The sequence below is a fragment of the Hemitrygon akajei genome, chromosome 6, assembly GCF_048418815.1.
Source record: "Hemitrygon akajei chromosome 6, sHemAka1.3, whole genome shotgun sequence".
Classification (NCBI taxonomy): Eukaryota; Metazoa; Chordata; class Chondrichthyes; order Myliobatiformes; family Dasyatidae; genus Hemitrygon; species Hemitrygon akajei.
The window spans coordinates 70359622-70372058 of NC_133129.1; the positions used below are offsets into that span (position 1 = coordinate 70359622).

Genomic DNA, 12437 nt, shown 5'->3' on the forward strand with positions numbered 1-12437 from the left:
TAAATACAGAAAAGGATAGGTCTGATAAGCAGGTTGAGATTCTAAATTGGAGAAAGGCCAATTTTGATGGTGTCAGAAAGGATCTCGCAAGTGTGGATTGGAATAGGCTGCTTTCTGGCAAAGGTGTACTTGGTAAGTGGGAGGCCTTCAAAATTGAAATTTTGAGAGTACAGAGCTTGAATTTGTTTGTCACGATAAAAGGTAAAATTAGAGAACCTTGGTTTTCAAGAGATATTGAGGCCCTGGTTAAGAAAAAAAGGTGTATAGTAGGTATAGGCAGGTAGGAACAAATGTGGTACTTGAGTAGAAGAGATGCAAGAGAACCAAAGAAATCAGGAGGAATAAAAGAAAGCACAAAGTTGCTCAAGCAGACAAGGTAAGGGAGAATCTTAAGGGGTTTTACAGATGTGTTAAGAACAGAAGGATTGCAAGGGACAATGTTCTTCCTCTGGAAGATAAGAGAGGTAATCCATGCATGGAGCCAAAAGGGATGGTGGAGATCTAGCATGGGCTTTTTGCATCTGTATTTACTGGGGAGATGGACACAATCTATAGAAGTGAGGCCAAGCACTCTATGCAGATTACAGAGAAGGAGGTGTTTGTTGTCTTTAGGTAAATTGGGGTGGATAAATACCCAGGGTGTAAAACCCTGAGAAGGTGTTTTCCCCAGACCCTCTGGGAAGCAAGTTTTGAAATTGCAGGGGCCTAGCAGAGATATTTAAAATCATCCCTAGCAACAGGTGAGGCACTGGAGGATTGGCGAATAGCTAATGTTTTGCTGTTTAGGAAAGCCTTTTAAAATAAACCAGGGAATTACAGGGTGGTGAGCCTGACATCAGTGGTGGGTAAGTTATTGGAAGGTATTCCAAGTGACTGATATGAGTATTTGGATAGACGTGGACTGACTGGGGATAGTCAGCATGGCTTTGTGCGTGGTAGGTCATGTCTAATCAATCTTGTAGTTTTTTTTGAGGTTACCAGGAAAGTTGATGGAAGCAAGGCAATGGATATTGTCTACATAGCATTAGCATGGCATTTGACAAGGTCCCACGTGGGAGGATGGTCAAGAAGGTTGGTGCTCTGCTTTCAAGATGAGGTTGTAGATTGCATTAGATGTTGGCTTTGTAGAAGCCAGAGAGTGTTAGATGGTTGCTTCTCTGCCTGGAGGGCTGTGATTAGTGAAATGCTGCAGTTTTTTTTGTTATCTATATCAATGATCTGCATTATAATGTGGTCTATATCCCTCATAATTTCATGAATCCCTGATAAAATCATCACTTGACCTTCAATGGTTCAGTGAAAATAAATCCACCCTATCCAATCTCCTTTTTTAACTGCAACCAATCAACATCTCGGTGAATCTCTTCTGCACTGTCTACGTTGCTATAAGGAAATAAAGCAATATATATGAATGCATGGAATAGCTGAGAAGTTTTAAGTTTTGCTTTAGCATTTCTCAGTGCACATTCATGAATGCTTGGAGATAGGTTTCGGTTGAATTTGAATATTTGTGTACAGTTACTTATTTGCTGGTAAGTGGATGGAGCTGTTTTGTGTATTTTCATACTGTACTGATGAAGTGTTAATGTTGCAGATGGTGGTAAGAAGCCAGCATCTTTGCTGCAGGGATGTATATGGACCAAACATAATGCTATTAAGTTGTACTTCATTTGGCACCTGAGGATCCAAGATTGTCTGCAGACCAGTAAGATGGGAAAGGAGGAATTTGGTGGATCGAGCAGCATCTATGAGAAGTATGGAATTGATGTTTTGGGTAGCATCCTTCCCTCAGGACTGAACATGGAATTGAGAGACGGTCAGTATAAAGAGGGGAATGGTGAGAAGGAAGTCTGAGGTGATTGGTGACTGAGGGGTGTAAGATGATAGATGTGTTAGTGGGCAGGGCTGGATTTGGGATACTGGCTGGTGACTGATAGCTGGAGGCGGAGGGGTGGAGGGGAGTGTGAAGATTGTATTCCTGCTTGCCTCCCTGCAGACAGGTTTTTAGATTATTATAGGATGAATACTTTGTGGGAAAGTAGTCAATGAGTATATGAACCATTTGATGGGTCTATGCACGAACATGTCTGTCTGCCAGCAGAAGAGTTTAAATTCACAAATTGCCCCCCTTTTGAGGATGAAATGGGAGATGTTCAAAATATTTGGATACATGAATTCAGTTGTTCAAACTTAGTGGAGTTGTGAAGCTTCATTCTTGTGCACCTTGCTAGAAGATGTAGGTAAGTAAAGGTTAATGTGCTGTGTAATATTTTTGCTGAAGTGGCACCATGTATCAAAGGCACCAAGATCTGGAGCTCTCACTGGCGATGTTAACCTGTTTAGCATCTTTGAGAGGAAAGAAACATGCCTGGTACTAATGGATACCACTATATTGTTGTTCAGTTGAAGCTAGCCTAACGTGCTCAGGAAAGGGATTATGAGGCTATGAAAAATGAAACAGATAACTAATAGAAATATCCATGTGGTCTAAACCTTTGGAACCTGTAACATGTCTCATAGATATTCTTAGAGTTCAGAAAGCATAATGCCTTACTGAATTCATGGTTGCAAGTTCTGAACTGCTTCAGTTTCTTGAAAAATAGAATACAATGCATACCTAGTCGTTTAGCGTCCTGTTAAATTGTACGTGAGCTGTGTGAGCGTTGCTATGTTTAAGCATTAATAAAGTTGCATATCTATCTGTTGGAATGTTGGTTGTGTGTATCATTGTGGAAGTTCTGGTTATCTTGGGTTTTGTAAATAGCAAATCTATTTTTAATGCTGGTCAGCTAAGTGTTGACTTGTCTTTCAGGATCTAACATTGCCCAATGGGACACCGGTGGAGACATCAAGCCCTGCCTCTTCATCGTCACTTCTCAATAGACTGCAGCTAGATGATGAGCTAGATGGTGAAACTAGAGATCTATTTGTTACAGTTGATGACCCAAAGAAACATGTGTCTGCAATGGAGACTTACATCACTTACAGAGTTAGTACAAAGGTATGAATAATTGAACTGTTCATTTTCCTGCTATACACTGTATTTTTTTGGCTTGGAAATAGTTATGTAAAGAACTCAAATCCCACCAGGGAAGCTATGGAAGTAGTAGGAGGGGGTAGAAGGAGAAGGTAGTCAATAGTATTAATCACCGAGCAGATTGTTAAAGGTTGTCTAGTTCACTCCTTGTGTAGTTTGTATTGAGACCCACCAAGGAGCTGTTGTGCAGATTTGAAAACCTTTCGTTAAATGTGTGCCTTCAGCTAAACTGGAATGAACTGCATTTGGGATTAAATGTTCACAAATAGTTGGGTATCCAATGGACACATTGTATTGTGATGTAATATTCTTCTGGTCGATACAGAACCCAGCCACCTGAAAATTTTCCAGACTTGATGAAAGACTACTTACCCTTGTTTAAAAGCTGTGAAATACGATATCATCTCTCTTGGATCAGAGAGTAGAATGGTACAAATGAAGTACAGTGGTTGTAGTTAATTGGGACAGCTCTTAAAGGACAAAAACAAATTGAGAAAATAGCTGGGATTCCCTTAGTTTATCTGGGACACTATGCCTCTCAATTGGTGCAGGAGACTGTTGCTAAACACTTTCTAATTAATGACAGTTGCATGCACATAACGTGCCGTTAGACACTACACCATGCTTCAAGCGAGCAGGTTTTAAATTGTGATATTGGTGTGTTTTGTGATTTTTGTCACTGATAATTGGCAAGTAATGAACAGTAAGACAGAACTGTTTTGCTTACTACTGTTTCAAGCATTCAGTCTTGGAGATGGTAGAAATGATGAAGAGTGAAAATGAAATGATTTGACTACTTCAGATTAGGAACTATGAAGAATTTGAAAGTATTGACAATCATGAATATTGCAATGAAAATTTGGAGCATGCAATAATTAAAAGTGTTGTTTGAAGGCTGTCCACAATCTGCACTAGTATCAGAGCTGATTTTGTTTAATTAGCCAATCAAAAAAACACATCAGCATACACTGAATTCCTCTAACTATTAGAGGCTAATACAGTTTTATAGTACTATAGTAGTTTTGGCAGTGTTCTAATTTATTTTGTATTTCATTTAAGCACATAATTTGTTACTCAGTTAAATGGTAGTTTTGTCTTTTTTTAAAATATGCCTTTTTAACTATTTCTGTGAAACTTGGGCTGTTGGGCAGCCATGTAATTTGGCCAAATGTGTTCTGGTCCCAATGTGTTCCAATTAACTGGAATACACTGTAATTGGGAATAGTTGAACAGTAGATGATGTGACTGCAGAAGAAAAATACACTGTCTCCCTTGCCTTAATTGTTCTTTTTGGACTTTAAAGTATTTGTTGGTTTCAAAAGTTCCTTCACAACAATTAACAGCCAGAAATGTTTCTCCACAATTTACAGGACTGTGCAAAGGTATTGAGCGTGTATATCCAAGACTCATGCACTGTACTGTGGTGCAGGGGACTGTCACTAGTTAGAAGCTGTTTGCGACAGCAGTGTACTGCATAACAAAATACTGCCGTAAAACAAAAACAAATTTCATGATTTGATGATAAACCTGATTCTGATGTGAGCCTCTGTGGACTGAGAGTGGGAAGGGGGCAGGGAGAGCGGAGGGAGTGGGAAGCATCCGAGACATTCGGCAGTGATCAATAAACTAATTGTTTGGAATCAAATAATCTTGTCTGGTGTCTCAGGGCTGGGTGTGTTGACACTCATGCCACTTACTGGCACTTCACCACTCATCCTACAGCCCTCCCACTGTGCTTCACCCTCGCCATTTCCAATATCCTTTGCTCCTGCCAGATTTACAAACTCCTGCTCTGCTCCACATTGACAAATACAATACTATGCAAAAGTCTTGGGCACCTAAGACTTCTTAAAAGTACTGTATTTAATTAACCTTCAAGCTAAATATCAATAGCATAAAGTTGCCCCCACTTTATGCTACTGTATCTGTATATTGAGTTGCTTATTAACATGTACGAGCCCAGTGGGCGTCAGTCTCCCTGATGAATATGGCCTGAAGTGCCATTGCGTTGAAATCTTTTAACTCCTATTTATTTTGCTTTATGTTGATGTGATGGAGAGGATCACAGGCTAATGTACACAATCAGCCTTCATGCTATTTTGATGGGCTTAAATTGTGGAAAGAAATGACTAGTTTGTCTTACTGGAATATGTTTGCTAAATTGAAACAATGAACTATTAATGACTAAGCTGGACACTTGTTTGAGAGGTGTTTTGCGGGCAAAAAATAGCTCTGAGACTCAGGCTTGTTAAAAGAATCCTTAGTTGGTCTTTGATCATAATTATTAATTTCTTATTAACTGGTTTCACATTTTTCTTCCACGGACTTAGTTATTGTATTTATATCCCAGTAATTGTCAATGCTATTTTTAAACAAATGTAAAATGTTATGAATCTTGGATAACTTCTAAAGCTTCGCAGTTTAATTAGTGCAAGTTAATAAACCAATTTGGATTAGTCAGATCAAATTCCAATATTCTGAATTTTTAACAAAAGTTAATATTTTAATTTCACCCTGTTTACTAAAAGTTTCAATTAATTTCAGACCACCAGAACCGAATTTGATTTACCAGAATATGTAGTACGGCGCAGATACCAGGATTTTGATTGGTTGAGGATTAAACTGGAAGAATCGCAGCCGACGCATATCATACCAGTAGGTACAGGGTAAATCTGGTCTCCAGGTGCATATGATATTTAAATTCATTCATGGCATGCATGATCTGGAAAAGTGTACTTTATTAGGTTTTGATAATGTTGAACTGCACCTTGAACTACTGCTAAATGTATACTTTGGCCAAATGCATGGATCTGCTTTATTCTATTGTCTTTCAAGTGCCTATTGTTGTTACAATCTCTGCAATCAATAGTTTGCTTCCTATATCAGCATGTCTCCATTCAGTGTGAGGTAATCAAAATTCACATGTATATTAACAAACATTGTGAATCTGCCTTTTTTTTGGCCCATTCTCTCCTAGATATAAATCTCTTGGGTTTTGTTGGTTGTCAGAAATATTTCCAATATACCAGATAACAGGAACTAGTGATTTGTATTTCTTGTGATAACTAGTAATATCAAGTGGACAATATTAATAGATGGTCATAATAACCCAAAACAAGAATTAATGAGATCAGATGCTTACAATTCCAAATTTAATGCTGGCCTCAATTATTAAATAAGTGAATCACATCACTGATTTTAAAAATGGCTCAATATATACAAATATTTCCATTTATACTGCAAAGTTTACACAGAAGTTGAATTCTTAACTTTAGTTGCCCTATCCCCCAATCAATTAACCATATCTACAATAATCTCTCAAGAATCCTATAGATGAACAAACTTGTCATTGTTAATATGAGATTCTGCAATTACTTGAAGTCCAGAATAACACTCGGAATGCTGGAGCAGTTCTGTAGGCCAGGCAGCATCTATGGAGAGGAATAAATTCAACATTTCAGCAAGACCTTTCATCAGGACTCTCATGATGAAAGGTCTCAACCTGAAACATCAACTCTTCATTCCTCTCCATAGATGTTGCTTGACTTGCTGTGTCCTTCAGCATGTTACTCTAGTCATTATTAAGCAACCACAGCATGCTTACAGGTCCACAGCAGATACTATCTCATTGGCTCTTCACTCAACCTTGTACTATCTGGACAGCAAAGATGCATACATCATTATGTTCTTTATTGAGTACAGCTTGGCATTCAATACCATCATACTCTCAAAACTAATCAATAAGCTCCAAGACCTTGGCCTCAATACCCCTTTGTGCAACTGGGTCCTCAGTTTCCTCACTTGCAGAAGCCAGCCAGTCCAGATTGGCAACAACATCTCCATGTTCTCCATCAGCACAGGTACACTTCAAGGCTGTGTGCTTGACCACCTGCTCAACTTGTTTTACACATGACTGTGTGGCTAAGTACAGCTTCTTTATTTTTGTAATTTATTTTTTATTGAAGTTCATCATCAAACAAACATTTCTATAAGATAAATTTCAGATTTTGTACATATATATCATATATTCATATTTGTCACAGATCTCCACATATTTATCTGAGGTATACACTTGTAGAAAAGAGAGGAAAGAAAGAACAAGTAAAAGGAGAAAACTATGTAACAACATAGTAATTTGTGAGAATAAAATCAGGCCTATGAGGTGTTATGTAGTTAAACCACCTTTCACAGTGTGAATCAAATTGTTCCAACTTATGATTAACAGATGCTGTTATCTTCTCCATTTTGTAAATGTCCATTGTAATTTCCATCCATGTGTTTAAAGTTGGGCTCTCCTGTGATAACCATTTCCTGGTAAGAGTCTTTTTACCAGCCACCAGCAGTATATTCATTAAATATTTATCTCTTTTCAGCCATTCTTGAGGTATATACCCAAAATATATGGTCTTACTTCCTAAGGATATTTCACATTCAAAAATGTCTTGTAGGGCATTGTGTATCCCGCTCCAATAGTCTTTGATAACGAGCAATCCCAGAAAATATGATAATGGCTTGCATTTTGATTTCCACAATTTCTCCAGCAAACAGGGAGGTTACTATCATAATGGGATTTCTGAGAGGGTATAATAAAATATCTTAGCAAGTTTTTCCACCCAAATTCCCTCCATTTCAGTGAACTGGTACACTTCCATTGATATCTCCATGTTATTGTCCATTTTACTGTAGATATAATTATCCCTCCTTCTCCCATTTTGTTCTAATGTATGAAGTTGAATGTGTTTTAAGATTTGATAAACCCTTAAACATGCTTGAAATGATTCTACTACCATTATCTGAATTATGTGCTTTTCTAAATAGTTCTATCAAGCATGTACTTGCCTTGGTTACATTTTTAACCCTCCTATGAACATACTGTCACATCTGCAAATACCAATAAAAGTCTTGTTTTTCTAATAAGTGTTTCTCTTTAAGCATTTCGAAACTGAACAGTGTTCCTTCTTTCATTATATTGCAAAGAACTGTTATTCCTTTAGCTGTCCAGTCCTTGAATCTAGCATCCAGTTTATTCAGTGTAAAATCCGAGTCGTATGCACACCATTTAAGAATTGCAATATGTCCCTCTAGTTTATAATCTTTTATAGTAGTTTTCCGTATTTTAAGAGCTCATTTCACCCATGGTTTGTCAATAGTATTTATTTAACTTTGTAGTTGTTATCAGCCAAAATTGCTTGTATGGGGATGTTTTTCCATTGAGTGTTATATGATGGGTTGCACCAGCATATCACAACTCCATGCTGCAAAATAATAATCTCGAAGAGAAGTTAGGCCCCATCCCCCCCTTTCCTTGGCTAATTGCAAAGTTTTGAGACGCATTCTAGGCCTTTTTCCTTGCCATATATATATATATCTTGATAACATCTTGTTCCATTCATTGAACTGATTTTGGTTAATCTCTATTGGTAGGGTCTGAAAGAGATATAATAGTCTGGGCAATATATTCATTTTAATGGATTCAATCCTTGAACTGAGACTAAAAAATGGAATTAGGTTCCATCTTGTTATATCTTCCTTGATTTTTTATATGTAGGCGGATAATTGTGTAGCCCCTGGTACACTTCAGTCTCGTTCAGCTTGCTTCCGTCTGGGGGAGCAGCCTTCGGCCCCGCCAAACTATGTAATAAAGTTTGTGTTGATGCCAAATAACAGACATTACACCATATGTGATTAAAGGAGTACACTTTATAACTCTTAGTTTGACTATGTAGATAGTAAAGGAACAAAATCAGAACTGTTTAACTGTTTTTTTTTAAAAAAAGAAAAAGGCACCATTATTATTAACCAGTTTGTGCACACATCGTTGGAGCTCTTATGGAACCAGGTCCCCCTTCCTCCAGTCGATGTCTTCCGAACTCTGCCGACCCACGAATGGGACCACCCTCGGTGATCGACTAAATGCTCTACTCAAGTCTGTCCTCGTCTCCTCTCCTCGCCGAAGACCCTGGGCCTTGGACTCCCGCTCAGAGTCCGTTCCATCGCCCAGCATCTTACAGCATCGCATCTCATCTCTCTGTCCCCATTGTGCCTTCCCCCCCAAAGCCTGCGAAAACAGTAGCTTACAGAATCACAAGAAAGAATAACATCTATCCCAATTGGTTAGTAAATGAATGCAATTCTCTCTATCAGTAATTATAACCCAAACAAGCTGCCAGAGAGAAGCACTTTCTCAGCAGTTAATATAACAAAGAAGCCATTTTATTAGCCTTAGCAGTAACATAAAAGAAACCCCTTAGAATTGCATTCTGATAATTTTGCCAAATCTTTTGCCCAAGTATTTGAAAGGCTCTGTTTGCCATGTCCAGGGATATCTATTTTCAATTTCTGTTGGTGAGCTATAGTTATACAAAAGTAATTGGGTTTTATTTATGTCTTGTATCCTGATAATTGACCATATTGTTCAAAGGATTGCATCAACTTCGGTAAAGAGTATGTTGGTTGCCCTGGATAGATCAAAATGTCATCCGCATAATAAACCAATTTATGCTCTGTCCCTTTAATAGTAATTCCCCTGATATCTTCATTTTGTCTCATGTATTGAGCTAATGGTTCCAGATTTAATGCGAAGAGTAGTGGTTACCATGCACAACCCTGTCTCATGCCCCTTTCTAGGGTAAAACTATTTGATCAATATCCATTGATTTTAATCCTAGCAGTAGGATTATCATATAGTGCCAGTATAGTTTTAATAATTGTCATGTAAACCAATTCTATGTAAAACTCTGTAAAAAAAATTCCAATTAACCAAATCAAATGCCTTTTTAGCGTCCACGATTATCACTATTGCTTCAATTTTATTTTTTGTATATGATCCATAATGTGAAGTGTCCTTCATATATTGTTTGCTGTTGTATAAGACCTGTTTGATCATTATGTATCAGTGTGGGTAGAAACTCTTCTAATCTTTTGGCCATGATGGAGATAAATGGTCTATAGTCTACGTTAAGAACAGATATTGGTCTAAATGACCCACATTCCATTTTATCCTTGCCTTCTTTTGGTATAGCTGAGATTATCTCCTTCTAGCTGGGTGGCATTTGCACCTTTTTTTTTAAAGAGTCCAGTTCAGTGTGGGGAGTAAAACAGGAATTAACTCATTTTTAAATTCTTTATACCACTCTGCCATATATCCATCTGGTTCCTGGTGACTTGCTTAAGTTAAGCCTACTAATTGCAGTTTTTAGTTCAGCTTCAGTTATGTCAGCAATCATCGTTCTATTTTGTTTTCCGCTTAAAGTGGGTAACTGTAGAATTCAGGAAGGTTCAATTTGGGTTATGCTTCCCTCTGGAACTTTGGAATATAGAGTTTTGTAAAACTCTTCAAAAGCTGCTTGAATTTCACTTAGCTTATTTTTTTTAATCACTTTTGTTCTTGGATCCCTAATTCTATGAAATGTATTTTCTGCTATCTTTTTTTCAGTTTCCATGCCAGTATTTTCATAGGTTTAGATCCACTTTCATATTGTCTCTATTTCAGAAACATTAGATTTTTCCTGATTTCTTTTGTAGACAACTATTAACTTCATTCCTAATTTTTTAAATTTCCTCTAATGTGTCCTGTGCCAAACACAACTTGTGTTTTTTTTGAGTTCCTTCAGTTTATTTTGTAATTCCTCTAATGTTTTATACCTTATTTTTTCTTATATGAAGATATCGCTATAATTTTCCCTCTTAAGACAGCCTTCACAGTATCCTATAGAATGGGAAGTGAAATCTCTCCATTATCAGTGAATTCTAAGTAAAGACTAATTTCTTTTTTAATTTATTCCTTAAAATAGGGATCATTGAGTGGACTTGAATTTAGTTTCCAAATAGTATTCTTTGGTGTAGGTCACAATCAACAAATAAATATATAGTTGCATGGTCAGTTATATCTATTGTCCCTATTCCACGGGTGTTTATTTTGTCTTTATCTTTTCCAAATGTTATGAAATAGTCCATTCTTGTATATAAAGAATTGGGGCAGAATAATGAGTGTAATCCCTTCTGTTGGGGAAAAGATCCCTCCATATATCAATTAGACCAACATCCTCAAAAAGTGTGTTAACTTTCTTATGTAAGGACTTGATTTTGTAGGTTTTTCTATTGGAAGAGTCTATATTTGGTTGTAATTGTAAATTTAAGTCTCTCCCACATATCAAGAGACCTTATGTTTCCATTATTAGTAATTTTCTGGAAGAAACTAATATCACTTCCTGGGGGCGAGTATATATTCAATAGAGTAACTGAATTTCCATCTATATTCCCCCTCACCAGAATATACCTGCCCTCCTTATCTCCCATTTCGAATACTTTTCAAAATTTAGCTTGCTTGAGATGAGAATAGCAACTCCTCTTCTATGTCCTGATTTATATGAAGAGAAAAACAAATTAGTGAAGCCCATTCGCTTTGGTTTTCCATGCTCATTATCACTTAGTGAGTTTCCTGTAAATATACTACATGGACTTGTTCGTTCTTCATTTTTTGATAGAATTTTACTGTGTTTGATTGAATTTCTTTTCTTTCTTTCTTTTCAAATCTTTTTATTAATTTTAAGAAAAACATAAGTGAAATATGAGTACAAAAACATTTGAGAGTACACAATTAATAGTTTAAATAAACAATCAGATATGTAATAATCAATATATAAGGCCTCCCAAACTCATAGTATTAATGTAAAGGAATTAAGAAAAAGAGAAAAAAGAAAAAAAAACCCAAAAAAACTAAAAGAGAACTTAAAAAAAAAACTAATAAAAAAAACTAACCAACATGGGCAATTGCATAATGTTAGATACATACAGTAGTGCCGATAACTCCGAACCTCCATCCATACAATTAAGGGTAGTAACAATAAGGTTCTGGATCAGACCATTTAATTCATATGAAAATGTTGAATAAATGGTCTCCAAGTTTCCTCAAATTTAACTGAAGAATCAAAAACCACACTTCTAATTTTTTCTAAACTCAAACAGGAAATAGTTTGAGAAAACCACTGAAATACAGTTGGAGGGTTAATTTCTTTCCAATTCAGTAAAATAGATCTTCTAGCCATTAATGTAACAAATGCAATCATTCGTTGGGATGAAGCGGATAAACGCTTATTATCTATCATTGGTAAACTGAATATTGCGGTAAAAGGATGTGGTTGGAAATTAATATTTAAAACTCTTGAAATAATATTAAAAATATCTTTCCAATAGTTTTGTAAACAAGGACAAGACCAAAACATATGAGTCAATGAAGCAACATCAGAATGACATCTATCACAGGTTGAATTAACATAAGAATAAAATCGAGCAAGTTTATCTTTAGACATGTGAGCTCTATGTACAACCTTAAATTGTATTAGAGCATGTTTAGCACAAATAGAGGATGAGTTTACCAATGATAAAATTTTTTCCCATT

General features: G+C 36.6%; 1 protein-coding gene across 2 annotated transcripts in view; it reads left to right on the plus strand.

The window, feature by feature from the left end:
• The window catches only part of snx30 (sorting nexin family member 30), a 129273-nt gene that overhangs the window by 68428 nt on the left and 48408 nt on the right, over positions 1 to 12437 (plus strand). For both annotated transcript variants that reach the window (XM_073048613.1, XM_073048612.1), the window contains exons 2-3: positions 2813 to 3001; positions 5582 to 5692. In XM_073048613.1, the coding sequence (XP_072904714.1) occupies positions 2813 to 3001; positions 5582 to 5692 (300 nt within the window). The remainder of the gene's footprint in view (positions 1 to 2812; positions 3002 to 5581; positions 5693 to 12437) is intronic.